General features: G+C 33.8%; 1 protein-coding gene across 6 annotated transcripts; it reads right to left on the bottom strand.

Annotated features, from left to right (window-relative positions):
* Nucleotides 1-5,199: 5,199 nt before the first annotated feature.
* On the bottom strand, nt 5,200-16,084 carry LOC120628366 (transcriptional repressor protein YY1-like). 6 transcript variants are annotated; one of them, XM_039896698.1, is made up of 12 exons: nt 15,829-16,084; nt 14,394-14,511; nt 13,038-13,137; nt 11,603-11,723; nt 11,210-11,277; nt 10,503-10,634; nt 9,096-9,182; nt 8,166-8,282; nt 7,607-7,708; nt 7,153-7,273; nt 6,525-6,644; nt 5,200-6,017 (listed from the first exon to the last, which is right to left on the bottom strand). In XM_039896698.1, the coding sequence occupies exons 2-12, from the start codon at nt 14,481-14,483 to the stop codon at nt 5,888-5,890; spliced, it is 1,188 nt and encodes a 395-aa protein (XP_039752632.1). In that variant the 5' UTR covers nt 14,484-14,511; nt 15,829-16,084; the 3' UTR covers nt 5,200-5,887. The 6 variants fall into 6 exon arrangements, with proteins under 6 accessions (XP_039752632.1, XP_039752635.1, XP_039752634.1 ...); XM_039896701.1 differs by having other exon boundaries at nt 8,166-8,267; XM_039896700.1 differs by having other exon boundaries at nt 11,210-11,274.
* Nucleotides 16,085-16,089: the final 5 nt, after the last annotated feature.

Here is a 16,089-nt window from a genome sequence, read left to right as displayed (position 1 = left end):
AGAAACAAACATACATTCAACGAAATCACCTATTTTAATACAATAAAATAGGTGTAATAATTATATTAAAACGAAACGCTGACTATGAAGTTTTTTGGATGCATTTCAACTCTAATCCATCATCCATATTTGCAAATATTCTTGTGCAAGAACTCTAGATAAACTAGCATATTCACCTTACATTAATATCCCAAATTGCGTAAATTTAAGTCACAGATGAGCTGAGTTCAGTCTTAAGGCGAGGTCAAACTCTCGTGTCCGGCCTGCTTTCCATTTTGAGTCCAACGCGCGAACAATCACGAAGAGCGCGCTTTTTAGCCAGCCTTTTGATTGGTCGCCGCATGCAAGACACAAACATAAACGCCGCTAAGGTAAAAGGTTAGACTCGGTTTTGTGTCCTTCGCTTTATGGAGCCGCTGGACGCAAGATTCTAAAGGCCATCCATGTATTGTCGAAATCCCTACAAGAAACCTATGGCCAGTAGAGTTCGTCCATCGGTTGAGACAAAGACATATTATCGAAAAATTTAACTAACCATTGATTTAGTTTATAATAGCTTTTCAGTACAAGGTTTAGTGCTATCGGAATAATATTAACGTTGTTTTAATTGCATTAATGACCTATGGTGACAGGTCTAATAATAATGCTTTTCTTTTCACTTTATTATTTGTATTTAAATCAATAGCCCTATTTTTATATCTGCCAATTTAGCAAATAAACCAGAATCGGCACCAGTTACTAGATAGGCGGTCTACTTTTAATCTAACATGACTGAGTGACTAAATGCCCAACCCAGTGCAGTCTATAGTTTGCTTTTATACTACTGGAATATTATGTAGTCTAAATTAGTAGTTTCAGGTAAACAATATACTCAAGTTTCGTAATATTTAGACCCAAGCAGCATTTGGGGTATCACTGTATTTTGTATATATAAATTCATACTATAGTTCATCACATTCTCTCCCCCGCACCATCATTAAGATGCAGTTTTAACTTTTGTTTGTAAAAAAATCCTGCGTCTATTTTCGAATTTGCGTTAAAGAAGTGCTGTGCTAGTGATTGATTTTTGTATTTCATTTGCGCTAGACATAAAAGGCTAGGTTTTCTAATTATTGTTTTTACAATCATTAGGAACTTGATGAACTATAAGTAAATAATAATAACAACAAGCAAAAATGCTAATTCAGTTGGAAATCATTATCATAAACCTTTCTTATACAAAACATTGCTCACTTCAATTTAAAAAATATTTATCTATAGTTTACTCTATATTACAGACATCTGTTTTTTGGCATATCTATACATAATGTACATTGATTTGTTGATAAGAACCCAACATGGCAATATAGATTGCATTAATTTAATGGATTTTATATTGACATGTACGATTGCAACAATTAAAACAAAAAATACTATGCAAGAGTAATTTTAATTCGACAATCCATTAATTTTAAAACTTGCATTTTGCACGTTAACACAAAGGGATCCCAAAAATAAAAATCAAATTACAGAAAAATTCAACTATCAAGAAATACTCTCAAATAATATTTTTTATTTTTATTTTCATTATAATATAAAAAAGCGTATTTTTATTCGTAAATTTATTATGCGTCTATCGAAAATTAATTTTCATAGTATCCACTACCATGTTAATAGTTAGTTTGGCAAACATTAGTGTGTTATAAATTGATAAAATCACTACATTAATATTGATCATACAAGACAACTATCACAGATTTTGCACAGCCTTTATACATTCTTGTGGTCTTTAATTACTTTACGGCCACTTCGTTTATATGAAGTGCATAGAACAGTGCATGTCAAGGGAAAACAATACAATTTAATTATATTATTATAAGAAACTTATTGATAACATTTTATTACATAAAAAAACTACTACACATACTATAACACTATTTAGAAATGTTGTTTCTTAGTTATTTTGTGCTCTTTAAAAAATTCTAATTAAATGAAAACTCATTAGACCTATAATGTACACCTTTGTATTTTTATAAAACACTTTACATTGATAAAAAACTTGCCTATTTTTTAATATGCTTGTAAGAAAAATAAAGCAAAATCCCTCAGTGGCTGAAGACCAGTCTTCCAACAGTGCGTGTTGTCCATGATGACCACAATACCTTTGGTTTGAAAACATGATCACTAACAATGGGCCTCAGAAGAAGGCTCATATCGCAATGAAAGCTATTCTCGGAGTATATCTACGTGGTGAATCAGAAATGAGGAGATATATAGCTCAGAATATGGCTCAGTTACCGACATGGCTCAACGAGTTGTGAAGGTAAAGTGGCAATGGGCGGGGCACATAACTCGAAGGATGTATAGAAATTGGGGTCCCAAGGTGCTGGGATGCACCGCACTGGTGAGCGTAGCGTTGGTCGACCCCCAATGAGGTGGACAGACGACATCAAGCGCGTCGCAGTGAGAACTGTGAAATTTGGAACTCCCTAAAAAGACCTATGTCTAGCAGTGGAAGTCTATCGGTTGACATAATAATGATGATGATGTAAGAAATTATAATTCTAAATCATTTATCACAAAAGATTTTCAATAACTGAGACAAGGGACAAAATTACTAAGAATAAGGATGCCTCAAAACTTCTAAAATATATAATTTCCAAAATACTTCTTCTCTTCCTGGAGGACGGTGACGTTTTCGTCTATAATAAAAATATATTAATGCGTACGCATAATTTAAAATTCGAATGGAAAAATTCATAATGCACCTTTAACATTATCTTCAGGCCTTGACTACTGATTTACATAAAATTTATGATGATGATAATATAGTATTTCTTATTTATGAAGAATTGAAAGTAAATAAAAAAAAAAACTTAACACCTTGCTTTGGTCAAATTGCCTGATAAGGTTATTAATGTAGTGAATTTTATCAATCAATCATGTCCACCAATGAACTTTTAGCTCATAAAGAAGGATTAAATTGTAAAATGAAAATTTTTCGTAAGAATTAAGTTTCTAGCTAACACTATCTACATATCAAGACTGATATAAAACATCTGTACATACATAACTTACTTTTTCATCACATACAAGTAACTTCTCACTTGACACTCTCAAAAGACATTGCAACAAATTACCAGATTTCCTTTTTGATTTGCACCTAAAGGTTCCTACACATTATCAGATTGGGGATTCAGTTATTTTGCAAATCCTAAACCAATTGACAGTTCTTAAAAATGTTTCTCATTGTATCCTGTTCCAATAGTTTGCAATACTTTTATATAATATGTCAGATTTATTTAGGATCTGTGTACAACTGAGAGGCTCTCAACATGATCATGTCTCTCTGTAATGATAGAAACACATACATCACAACCTTATCAAAAGTATGGACATTGTTCAATACGACACTATTAACAAGTGACACACAAAAAAATAAAATTTTACTAAACACGTGATGTTTCGTGCGGGTGTTTCTGCCATTATAGTCATAAAAAAGTAATAGGCCCGTTTTGACATTTGTCATCGCGACGTAACTAGTTATGGAACCATAAGACTCGGGACTCGATACTCACGATAAATCAATTCAAGTTTGTATCAGTACTTGATTCATATTATGTATTGTAAAGTGTTCGTTCGTTCAAAGTATTCGTTTAACTTCACAACCAATACGCGTGACTGGCTGTTGATTATACATCCACTTTTCAACATGTTGAAACAGAGTTAGTACTACATAACAACCAACACAAAAAATCGAGTCAAATTACTATGTTTAAATTAATGTCCAAAATAGAAGAGCCATAGTTAACGCAATAGTAAACAATATATTTCAAACTTACACACACGAGCGCACAGTTAACTTTAAAAGATGAGGAACGAAAAACTGCGTGCGCGCGGGGACGCTTCAGTCATGTGCCGTTTGGTCAGATACATCAACTCAGACTCTTTATTTAGAACCCATTCTGAGAACCAAGCTCATTCTTTGCAGTAAAGATTACTACACAAAATTTATTTTCGATATTCAGTAAAAAAATGGTTACAGCTCTAGTATAAAAATAAAAAAGACAGAACGTAACTGTTTTCGGAACGTTTCGCAACAATTATAAATTGCATGCTACTATAAAGTAAGCGCAAAAAGAATACTCGCGATGTATTCTTTCATATTATATAACGTCCTAAAAAAATTTACGTATTTTTTAAAACACTGTATGTAATTGATTTTTATTTTATTGTTTCTATCAGTTTCGTTCCCAGTTACATTCTATGGTCTTGCACAAATGTCAAAATGGGCCTATTACATTTTTACGACTATAACAAGTCAAGGAGCCATAGTCAAAACGTGAAGTAGCCATTATCACATTAGCGATTTGTAAGCGAGATTAAAGCAAAGCAAGCACACTGAGCTCTACTTAGCTAGCAAATCGCTACATTGTCATAACTCGAAGATTCCAAATTCTTATAATTACATATATATTTACACATATTATTTCTCTTAAGGAAGCTACATAACAAAGCCTGTGACAGTCTAATCCCTGTTTCAATTATATATATATATAACAATTAAAAAAGCTTTGATGTGTAGTCTCCTTAACAAACCGTTTAACCCTGATAAAGAATATGCATTTATTTGAGTTTGGAATAGAATCTGCTTAAACCTCCTTTGATTCTTAAGCCTAGAATACACATGCTATGTAGTAGCACATGAGCATGCAAGTTTGGACCAAATGCTATTTAGTGGCATACAAAAAGAGCATGCTAGTGCATAAGCCGGCTATTTTCAGTCTATTTTTTGTGCTAGCTTGCATGTGGCGTTAGGTCAGAAGCTTGTCTGAACGTGAATTATGCAAGCTTGCATTTGATAGATATCTTAACATTACAAAGTGTTAAAACAAAAATAGATCCATTTATTATGCACTAGCGACCCGCCCAGGCTTCGCACGTGTGCAATGTAGGTTAAAAAAAGCCACATCAAAAGGTGTTACATAGTTATAAAGATCTAACCATATAAAGACAGACAACGGGAAGACTATAAATAAATATACTATGACAGTACACTCATCACCATTTTGCCCCAAAGTAATCATGGCTTGTGTTATGGTGACTAAGATGACTGATAAATATTTTAATGAATAATATAAATGAATACAGATAAACACCTACACTGGATAATATTCATGTTCATCACATAAACATTTCCAGCTGTGAGAATCGAACCCAGTCTTGGACTCAGACTCGCTGCTCACAGCGCCAATCGGCCGTCGCATCTATCTCAAAGCTAAATGCTAGAAAAAAGTTTTGCTCAAGTAAGCTTATGCTATGCTTCAGAGGCCCGTGCTTTCATGAGCAATAATGATGTATGTATGCACTCTGAGAGCATTTCGAGTCGCATGAGTATTCCAGGCTTAATTCTGCAAGATTTGCTTGAGAATCAAAATACTTGTACATCCGAGTAAAATGGATCTTATTTATATTGTATTAAAGCTCAAATTTGCCTACGGTTCTTTACATAGGACTTTGGCAGAACGTTTTGAATATAAAAATCTATATAATTTCTGACTCTAAAACGAGTGACGCTAGGCCCATTTAACTTGGACGATACAGTTTGATTTGCGAAAACGAATCCTTATGAGAGCACATCTTATACTAAGGCTACTGCAATTTGTCTGCAAGTCACAATCATGCACGCCACAGGAAAATATAATGATGCCAGGCACTAACAGCTGACAAAATAACAGTTTTTATATTTTGTGGCCAAGTAGTGTTAGCAACTTTCTCTTCAAATTACAATCAAGTGTCATTTTCACACATTTTGTCACTAAATATTTAACTTTTGTCACTATCACCATTATTCACATATCACTAATGTTCATCCACGGATGTATATGCGCGTGCACGCAAGTTCGTTTCACTCGTGGGTGTAGAAGATTAGTTGAGGGTTGGAATCGTCTGGAGACACTTCCAACTGGACGAATTGTGGTGTAGTTCTTGCTGACTCGTAATTTGTACCAACATTGCGCGATAGGGAGTTTCTTGACCTGTAAATATAATTATATAATTTTTTTGTGTACTTTAAAGAGTGTATCAATTAACAAAAAAGAAATTTACTAGTGTATTTACATAAGAATTTTTATCTATCTGTTTGTTACCTTTATACCTTCTATGTAAATCATTGAATCCGTCATGAAATAATTATATTACTCATGGATGAAAATGATCTTCACAATATCAAAGATTGTAAGTGATAAACTTAGTTCGATACGAAGTTCTTAACGCCATTTTTGAAAAAGTTTTATTAGAACCAATCAGATAAAAAAATATGGAAAAACCGTCTAACTTCAAGTTCACATTACATAATATGACAATGTGGGATAAGGGCAAGAAAATTTATATGAGAGCCTTAATACAAAAGTTGTAGTTGTGATAATGCTATAAAAACCAATAATTCAGGTTCAAACTAAACTGGTTTAAGAAGAAGTCAACAAATTTAGCTGACGTAGTATTGTTTTATAGCTGTTTTCTATCATTCATGTAAATATACTAACTTCGCCTTGGCGTGTGTGAGTATGTGCGACTTGAGGTTGGTGCTTTGTGCGAACTTCTTGTTGCAGCCGTCGAACGGACACACGTAAGGCCTGTCGCCCGTGTGGATTCTAACGTGCGTTCTGAAACAGTATTAACAGCTGAGTAGTCTAGATAGGTTATTTCACTCCACTATATATTTATTAAATATATAGTGGAGCTTTCAGAGCTCGGCTCGGATGTTTTCCGGTCTAAAGGGTGTGGTAGCGGATGTAAATATAGGCATATATGGCTTAACCTAAGCCTCAGGTGGATGAAAACATGGCGGCCCCTTATAGGATGTGTTGCTTGCATGGCCTGCGAAGTTTTGCTCTGTTTATAAGCAATAATTTTCCTCTTATCATCACGTGGGCATCACTACCATCTTATCATGAGTGTGGTTTATCAATTATTGCTATAAAAAAACATTTAAGGCAAATTTGGCTCTAACCCATCATTAATAATTTCTATATTGGCCCTCGTCTGATCTAAGGTTAGGAGTGTGGCGTCGCTAGTAGTAACCATCCTAATTTAGACAAAATTTCTTCTTTTGCATCAAAATAAATATATATTTCTCCAATTTAATTATCTCATCATGTTGTAAGAGCTTACCTGAGGTTGAAGTCTAATGAAAACCTCTTTCCGCAACCTTCAAATGTGCACTGGAATGGTTTCTCCCCTGTGTGGACTAACTGATGTCGTTTTAACTTAGAACTTTCTACAAATGCCTTGCCTGAAAGTCAAAAAAATATTTTGTATGCTTTTATTACGTATGTGAGTTTAATGTCGACGCCCTTAATATTTTTTTTTTTGTACCACCAAAAGTTAATAAAAAAAAAAAGTATACCTAAACAACTTAAACATTATGTTGGCGTATACGTATACATTATCTTTGTGCGTTGATTTTTATTTGCATGGACAAGGGATTTTTTTTTGCCATACTAAGGTATTGCAAAAAAAAATCCATCCATCTGTTGATGGCTACTATCCAGCCCAGTCAAAATCTACGGATTCTAGTTCGCGGGCCGTCGTTTATCTATGTACGGTACGGGACTATAAAACTCACCACATTCAGCACACACATGCACTCTTGGCCCATGTGTGTGAAGGTGTTTCCTCATCGCCGAGTTGTCTCGAAACATTTTCGTACAACCTTTGTGGGGACATGCTGCAAAGAACAACAAAATAAAGGCGTTATAAGAGAAATTGCTAAAATAGTGCAAATTGTGTAGTGTACTTTTGTTATAAGATTTATACAATCGTAGAGTATCAAAACACTATAACAACAGAGTAAAAAGGAACTTATCAGCCTTGTTTTATAGTTCAAATTTGTCTACACTTCTAAAGGCAGCTCTGCAAACGAAGAACGAGTAGAATAACGTCTACTTAGGCATGATAGCATTGTTAACAGAAAATGAGTATGTTTGCAAGCATGCCACTCTTGTGCTGTTGTACATTTAAATTTAATACACTGATCAGAAAGCAACATTTTCAACAAAACCATAAGTAAAAAAAAATGAATAGAACTGTGACTTAAAAGCTGGATAAGGCTATCTATCTATACTCAGTAGTGGGACATTAAAATGCTAATGATTTTTTTAGTATTTTAATAAAATAAATATTACCTATTGTTCTGTCAGAGGATTCCGGGGAAGGTTTCTTTAGTCTGATCTTGTGTCCAGGACGAGCAAACTCTGCTAACTGCTTTGGGTCCGATAAGTCCAAACCTGGAACATAATAAGCTTTATAATATTATTAACTAGCAGTTACTTGTAACGTCTTCTGTTTCTTGCAGAATAAAACTCTTAAGTCTTCTACCTACATGTGAATATCTGGTTAAAATGTATAACGCCATTTCCATAATTATTTATGCATGCCAAGATAAAATAGACCTGTCTGTCTGTTGTTTTTTTATTAAAATCTCTATAAAATAAGAATAAAAATATATAAATCGGTTATAGCATTATGCTTCCTTTAAATTAATTATTAATAATCGTCATCATCTTAATGAACCTACTATCAAGCCCCATACAGGATATTTGTCCGATCCCATAATGAGAAGGGTTTAGACTGTAGTTCACCATGCTGTCCAGGTGGTGATTAGTGTCACACAACTTTACCACCAGAGGTGGTGATTAGTTCCACACAACTTTGGAACTGTTGTGGAAAACTCATGTTAGCCTGTTACCAGCTTAGACTGCATTATACCTTACTACCAGGTGAGATTCCAGACAAGAGATTGTTAAATAAATAAATAAATAATAAATCAATATACTACGACAATACACACATCGCCATCTAGCCCCAAAGTAAGCGTAGCTTGTGTTATGAGTACTAAGATAGAATATTTTTTATGAATATAATACACATAAATACTTATAATATACAAAAAAAATAAACAACTAGATACTGAAAAACATTCGTTGTTCATCACACAATCATTTTCCTTGAAATCAGAAAGCAGGGTCGCTGCCCACTGCGCCACACAAAGATTCTATCTGATGAGAAGAACTATGCATACACTACTTTGAATAAAGGTTTGATGTGATCTTTACCTGGCATGGCTTCATTTCCTATAATATTTTTCTTTCCCGTCATATACTCTGTATAGTCAGGATCTGGTTCTGGATTTGATCCATCATCTGAAATTCAATTTTAATTTCTTATAAATAAATATTTATATTACACAATACACACATTGCCACATCGTTCAAAGTAAGCGTAGCTTGTGTTATAGGTACTAAAGTGACTGATGAATATTTGTATAAATAATATACTAAAATACTTATAATATACATTTAAACACCCCAACACTGAAAAACATTCATGTTCATCACACAATCACTTTCCAGTTATGGGAATCGAACTCACAGGATTGGACTCAGAAAGCAGAGTCCCTGCTCACTGCACCACTCAGCCATCTTAATATATATATTTTTTTTACATGTTCGTTAATTGTAACAGTATGGTAGGTTTTTTTTTAGCTGTCATGTGAGAAAAGGGGTGATAGCAATGGTATATGGTCCGTATTTGACTTTGGACATTTTCAAATTGTTATCAGCACCAAATTATTATTGCTCCTTTAGAACAAAACTTGCAAGTTAAGTCGAGAGGAAATTAAGTCAACAAACTTGCTCAGTGCAAGTCATTACAAGATTTGTTTGGGACTTTGGAACAAATAATAGACTAGTTAAGCTTAGATTTCCTTTTTTATTACCAGATCCCGTTTCATGCCGAAAGGTGATTCATTCATTCTCTATAACATATAATGTTCGAACATGTTAATCAGGGATTAACTGAATTCAATAAATTTGTGTGTTGTTTTTGTGTTAGACAGCCTAGATGTATTAAAGAACACTACCTATTTATAGCTATCTTAATATAATAATGTTACTGTTAAAACACTAATCTGAAGAACTTATCAGTTTTTTTTTACTATTTATGGTACAACGTAAACAGTTCAGAAAAACTGCAGTGTGTGTAAACTCATAGAGTATACCAGAGCGCAGTATAAGTAGAGCCATCATATGGCACCCATTTTTTACTCTCTGACGGTGACTAACTTATTAACGCTAATCTCATAAAAAAATGTGTTCGATAGCTGGTTTATTGAGGAATTTTATAGGTCCTTAGGTCTTATAACATAAAGGTAATCAGCCTTAATTATAGGATATATCTTAGTCCTATTTTTGTTTAACGTGGGACACACCAACACTTAGTTCAATACACAAACCATAGTAGGCAGTAACCTAGTAACCTAACCTAATATTGAAAACTTTTCCATTGTCTTCTCCTGTGGCCCGCACATAGTAATAGAAAGTTCTCCCGCCAGGTTCTTGATTTGAACCATGGACATGGAGGGAGAGTTCTGTGCTAGGAAAATACAGAGAGATAGTTATAGAGATAGAGATTATATATAGAAATCGCGGTGTAGGTTACCTAATTAAATTAATAAACCTCACCATCGTCTTCCCCTGTGGCCCACATAGTTACAGAGAACTCTCCCTCCATGGTCTTGATCTGGACTTGCTTCTGTTCCCATCTGCGAGCAGCGCGGCCTGTGTTCCCTTCCATTAGCCCCATGGGTACTTCGCCTGAAAATATATTAAGCATATATGTACAGTCCGATTCAAACTTGGTCCGAATCAAAGTTTGAATCGGACTGCGAGTGTAGGTTGTTCAAGCCGCTTTCACGGTTCTGTAATCGAACTATCTCTAATAAGAAAAAACACCATGGCTTTCCACGCGCATGCAAATTTCGGAACCGACTTCCATCCGTAATGTTTCCACAAATTTTATATATGGGATTATTAAAAGATGCTATACAAATGTCTCAAAGGCCGACAACTCATTGGTTTTTGACGTTCATGGGAGGCGGTGTTCACTCAACTTCGGGAAATCCGCTTGCCAGTTCGCTCGCTTTATAGCTGCTTTACCAGTAACAGGTTTTATTTCAGACTGCCAGTAAATGGCTTCATTAACGTAAAAAACGCCAGCTATATCTAACACTCCAATAAAACAAATTGCTGGACCGTTATGTTCTAGCGTGCGTTTTAAGTACTTGTCGACAAAAATTAGGTATTTCTAGACACACAATATTTGTTATCCATACATTTGAACTATCGCTTGGCAGTGTGAAATTAATAAAGATACTTCTTTTCACACTTACCTATAGGCATAAGATGTTGTATGTTGTTCGTATGACCTATATTCATTCGGGGTCTGCCGCGACCTCTTCTGGAACAAATACGATTTAAAAGTAAAACATTCATTATGTAATAGCGCGCTCAGAATATAGAAACAAATGGTATAGCAAGATAGGGTCAGCGGTTCCTCTGTACGGAGCACCAGTGTGGGCGGATACCCTGAATGCCAGCAACGTTGCTATATTGCGTAGGCCGCGGCCATGGCACGATGATGATTGTAATAAGAGGTAATCCCCCGATTTATTTCTATGAGACCCGTGCCATGTAGTACGACTGTAATGTGTTTGATATGATGATAATTATGGTGATGGAAAATTAATTTTATTGTATTACCATTTCTTTTTACAGTTTCCTACCTGCTTGTTGAAGGTGGGGTGTGGTAGACGGGGTCGAAGGGTAGGTTTTCCTGGTGTAAGACCTCATCCCCCGGCATACCCGGCAAAATGACCTCTTCGCTTCCCACTGAAATGTGAAAGTCTGTCAGCACCGCCGACGGATTGCACGTTTTAAATAGGTAGTGAGGGCATTATTAAATTACTACACACATATATAAGATCTTACTCGGTCGGATAAAAGTAACAGATCGCATAAAAGTTTATTAAAAGTTTTATTAATCTCTGGAAATAATTTTTCAATCTTAAAAAATAATTATCAGCGTTTAGTTAAAATTATAAATAACAGAGTGAGAGTTTCGTTACGTAGTATTGTATGAGAGGATATTTTCCTCCCAATTTTCAGGATCTTTTTCGAAATTCAAAATTCCATATTCCTCAAAGTTACTAAAAAAAACAAAGTGTTATTTTATTCATCTTAATTCGTTAATAATAATTGCAATTTTTTATGTGCTACTTTACAATAATTTTTTCTAGACGATATTCCGAATAGCATGAGCCATCGCTCATAATTTAAAGAGCTTTATCAAAAATTAACAGAATTGAATTAAAAAAATAATTTCCATTTTTGACTGCAATCTCATAATGCAGTTTAAGATGGTACCCATACCAAGTTTAATATAACTGCTATGTCCCGGATTGTTTCCTACATTGTATCGTACCGGAACCCTAAATCGCTACCACTTTGTCATGAACATAAATTCGTTAATACCATTTAATTCAATCCGACCGAGAGAGATCTCGCGTACATATAAAGTTTAATATAACATAAATATTCAGCAAAAAAAAAAAAGAACCACCAAGCAATTGGTACTTGGGTCTCCAACTTTGATATCATCATTAAAACACTTTCTTAATAATTTATATACAAATAAACCTAACTTTGAGTTAGTTATGAAGAAAGCTACATCTACATATATATCACTATGTTGAACATATTATTAGTATATCATAAGCTTATTGGTATATAGCCCCTTAAATAAAGAGGGTTATAGGCTATATCTGTTTGATTGTGATCTGGCGATGGTATGAGCTGCAATATTATCAAAGCTTGAGACAAAGTAGCGTTGAAATAGTTATGCTCAAGCTATATAGTATATATATATAAATATAGTATCTTATGGTCATTCCTTAATAAACCTAATTCATTGGGAAAAAGCTGCATAACTATTCTCATTCAATGCACATTTATTTGTAAGGCCACTTAATATAAGTAAAACTATACAAAAACAATAACAAAAACAAAAGAGTCATAAAACATATACATACATAAATACATACTCACTGATTTTTCATCAAATCCTACGGGGGAATTTGGTAGACCTACAATCTTGAAATTAGGTTTTATGGCAATCTACTCATTGCACCTGAATTGTTTAAAGAAATAAACTGTTATTACCTTCTTCTAAATGCTGCATACCAATGACTTGCTCCTCAACTTCTTCATACTGATCATCTGTTATGTACTCTTCATACTGTACTGTCTCTATTTCCTCATACTGTAACAAAAGATTTATATATTAATTACGCTTTACCTAGCAATATTGGTACCAATTCTGTTGTACATAAATCTCTAAACGCAACTTAATTGTCACTTGACAGGTGTTAACATAGTGCTGTCTTTTTCACAATATTTCCTGTGGAATAGGATAGCAGTATTATACCTGATAATTTGGTTTAGAGTTTCATGTACAACAGAATTATTATTGTTAATATTTGTTATTTTATTTAACTTATTATTAGATAGTACTGTACTTCTTATTTTTTTGTCTGGTTGTTATTAAGACGGTCTTAACCTATCACGCTAATTAAATATATAGGGAACTAAATCATACAAATTAGAATGAACAAAAGAGAGAAAAATACTTGAAATGGAAACAATCTACTTAAAAGAAATGATACAAAATTTTTCACATTACGGTGATGTTATATGTCCACCCTCTGTTTAATTTATAGTTTGTGTAAATAGATTTCAGACTAATAATCCCTATATTCAGACTATAATAAAATTGAATGTAAGTTTGTTTGTTACGCTTTCATGCAAAAACTACTGAACTAATCTTGATGAAACTTTTTATACATATTCTTAGAGGTATTAGAAATAACATAGTATATTTCTTTAAAAAAAAATACGTAAGATAAAACAATGTTTGTGAAAAATCTCAAAATTTATTGATCATCTTTTGTGAATCACATGTTATAATCATCCAAGGCTTAATCTGTCGCCCATCAAATTAATTAGTCGCCCGCGTAATTTTGGGAGGCAGCATTCTGCTACAGTCTCCCAAAATTACGCGGGCGACGCCGAAGGGCACATCTAGTATAATGATGATTGGCCTTGGATGATTATAACATGTGATTCACAAAAGATGATCAATAAATATAAATGATCAATAATGTATTTATATAATTTTGTACTATTTGATAATAGTGTTTGTGAGGGGGCAGAAAACCTTGTTTTGAAGAAACTTGCCTTGAAAGCTTTCTTTAGAGAAATACAAGAATTACTATTGTAGTTCAGGAAACATAGTGTAGGACAGCTTAGTTTATTGTGGGTTTGTAAACCAGGACACGTTTTTAACATTTGTAGCTTTAGTTAACAAATTTTAAGTTAACAATTTTAAATAACAATCATCATCTTACTGTGATGAAAACATATGTATATGCCACTAAAGTGCTTACTTATAGGTAAAAACTCTCGACTTTGCCTTTGAAATGCAACATCTTTGCAGTGCAGTGCTCAATAATCAGTTACCTTAACACCAACTTGGTCGTCTCCATCTATTTCTGCCATACCACCATGCGAGCCTATCTCCACCTCACACATTATCTCCTGATTCATCATCTTGATTTAACTGAAGGGCCGAGCTTATCTGGAGATGAAAAGACGATAGATAAAAAAAAAGTAGTAATGATTAATTATGTAAATGTACATAATTAATATAGTAGGTATATAATCAATTATGATCAGATTGGTAATTCTTAGTGTTTATTTGATGAATATTAATCTCTCCAACCACACATATACAAACAATGTTGACTATTACATTACTGTATAAAATAATCTTTCTTTATATATCATTATCAATCTACCCAACGTATAACACGGCTATTATTAGTTTTTCTACCAGGCAGAGTGATAGCAACTTCTGATGAAGTCCCTGGATATCAGGAAAACAACACTGTGGTATGTGATAATAAATACTTGTCTCCAGCACCTAGTGGATGTTCTTCTACTGAGATTATGATGATTATTATTTACACCTAATACATGGCTTAATAAATTACATTCCCGCTATAAGATTTGCCTTCCAACAATCTTCTATATGTAAATATACTTAAATGGAGCAATGAAACTGTAGATATAGTTTGTACAGTTTCATTGTTCCATTTAAAAATATTAACAAATATGCTCCATATCATAAATGATAGTTGAGAAGCACTGTTCCAGTATACAGGAATGTTAAAATACTGATAAGAACCCATGGATTCGAATTTTAACTTATAATGATAATAAGTGCCTAAGAAAATGTATTCTCAAATATTAGATTTAGCATTACACACCAAAGTCAAAATGCCAATGCCTCTGTTATTAAAAAAAAAAAAAACTGTCACCTTTTGTTTACAGTTACTATACAGTTACAGCAACTGAAGTTGACACTTATTAGCCTGCACAGTTCACATTCCCCATTATTTAATACTAATGAACCCTATTATGAGTTTAATGTAGTTATTTTTAGATTACGGCTTCACAAATAACGGAAAACAGCTTACTGTATGTTTTTATAGGCCGATAAGCGCGAATGGGCGTCACACATTCCGAACAAGTTTTGCTGTAAGCAAGTGTTTATATCAACTTACGAATCAGTCCACATGCTTTAATAAATTTACAAAGTTCGTCGATGCGGTCTACTACTGTTTACAGTCCGTAAGACCTAGTATAAAATTACGAATATTCGTTAGTTTGTTTGGTTGGTTAGTTGACATCGAGGCCGGCCGGGTGTATGAACGTTTTTTTCCAACAATTATATAAAACGACCACGCCAATCTTTCACAAGACCAACCTCCGTTGTATGACCTTCATTTCTATCACCCCTTGAACCTACCGTTGAGTGTAAATACATAGAAATTTGAAAACACTTGTTACAATGTGTCAAAAAGTATGATTGTTTTTGGTGGAAATAGTTTACCTTTATTTAGATTGTAACAAAAGCTGCACGGCCCCCTGGAGTCAAATATGAATTATTGCGTAGGCACGATTTTTTTCCCGACAATTTTCACTGCAATCTATGGCACACACTTCAGTGAAAAAAAGTTTTATATTAAGTGCTCAAAAATATTTGAAATTTACGCGAAAATGTTTATAAAATATGTCCGACTAAACATGGCGTCCAAAGATGTCCGACCAATTTCAATATGGCGATGCAAAATGGACGCCCGCTCCCATTGCC

This window comes from Pararge aegeria, chromosome 12, assembly GCF_905163445.1.
Source record: "Pararge aegeria chromosome 12, ilParAegt1.1, whole genome shotgun sequence".
NCBI classification, from domain to species: Eukaryota; Metazoa; Arthropoda; class Insecta; order Lepidoptera; family Nymphalidae; genus Pararge; species Pararge aegeria.
Note: the sequence above shows the minus strand (reverse complement) of the source record. Positions and strands in the feature narration are given on the sequence as shown.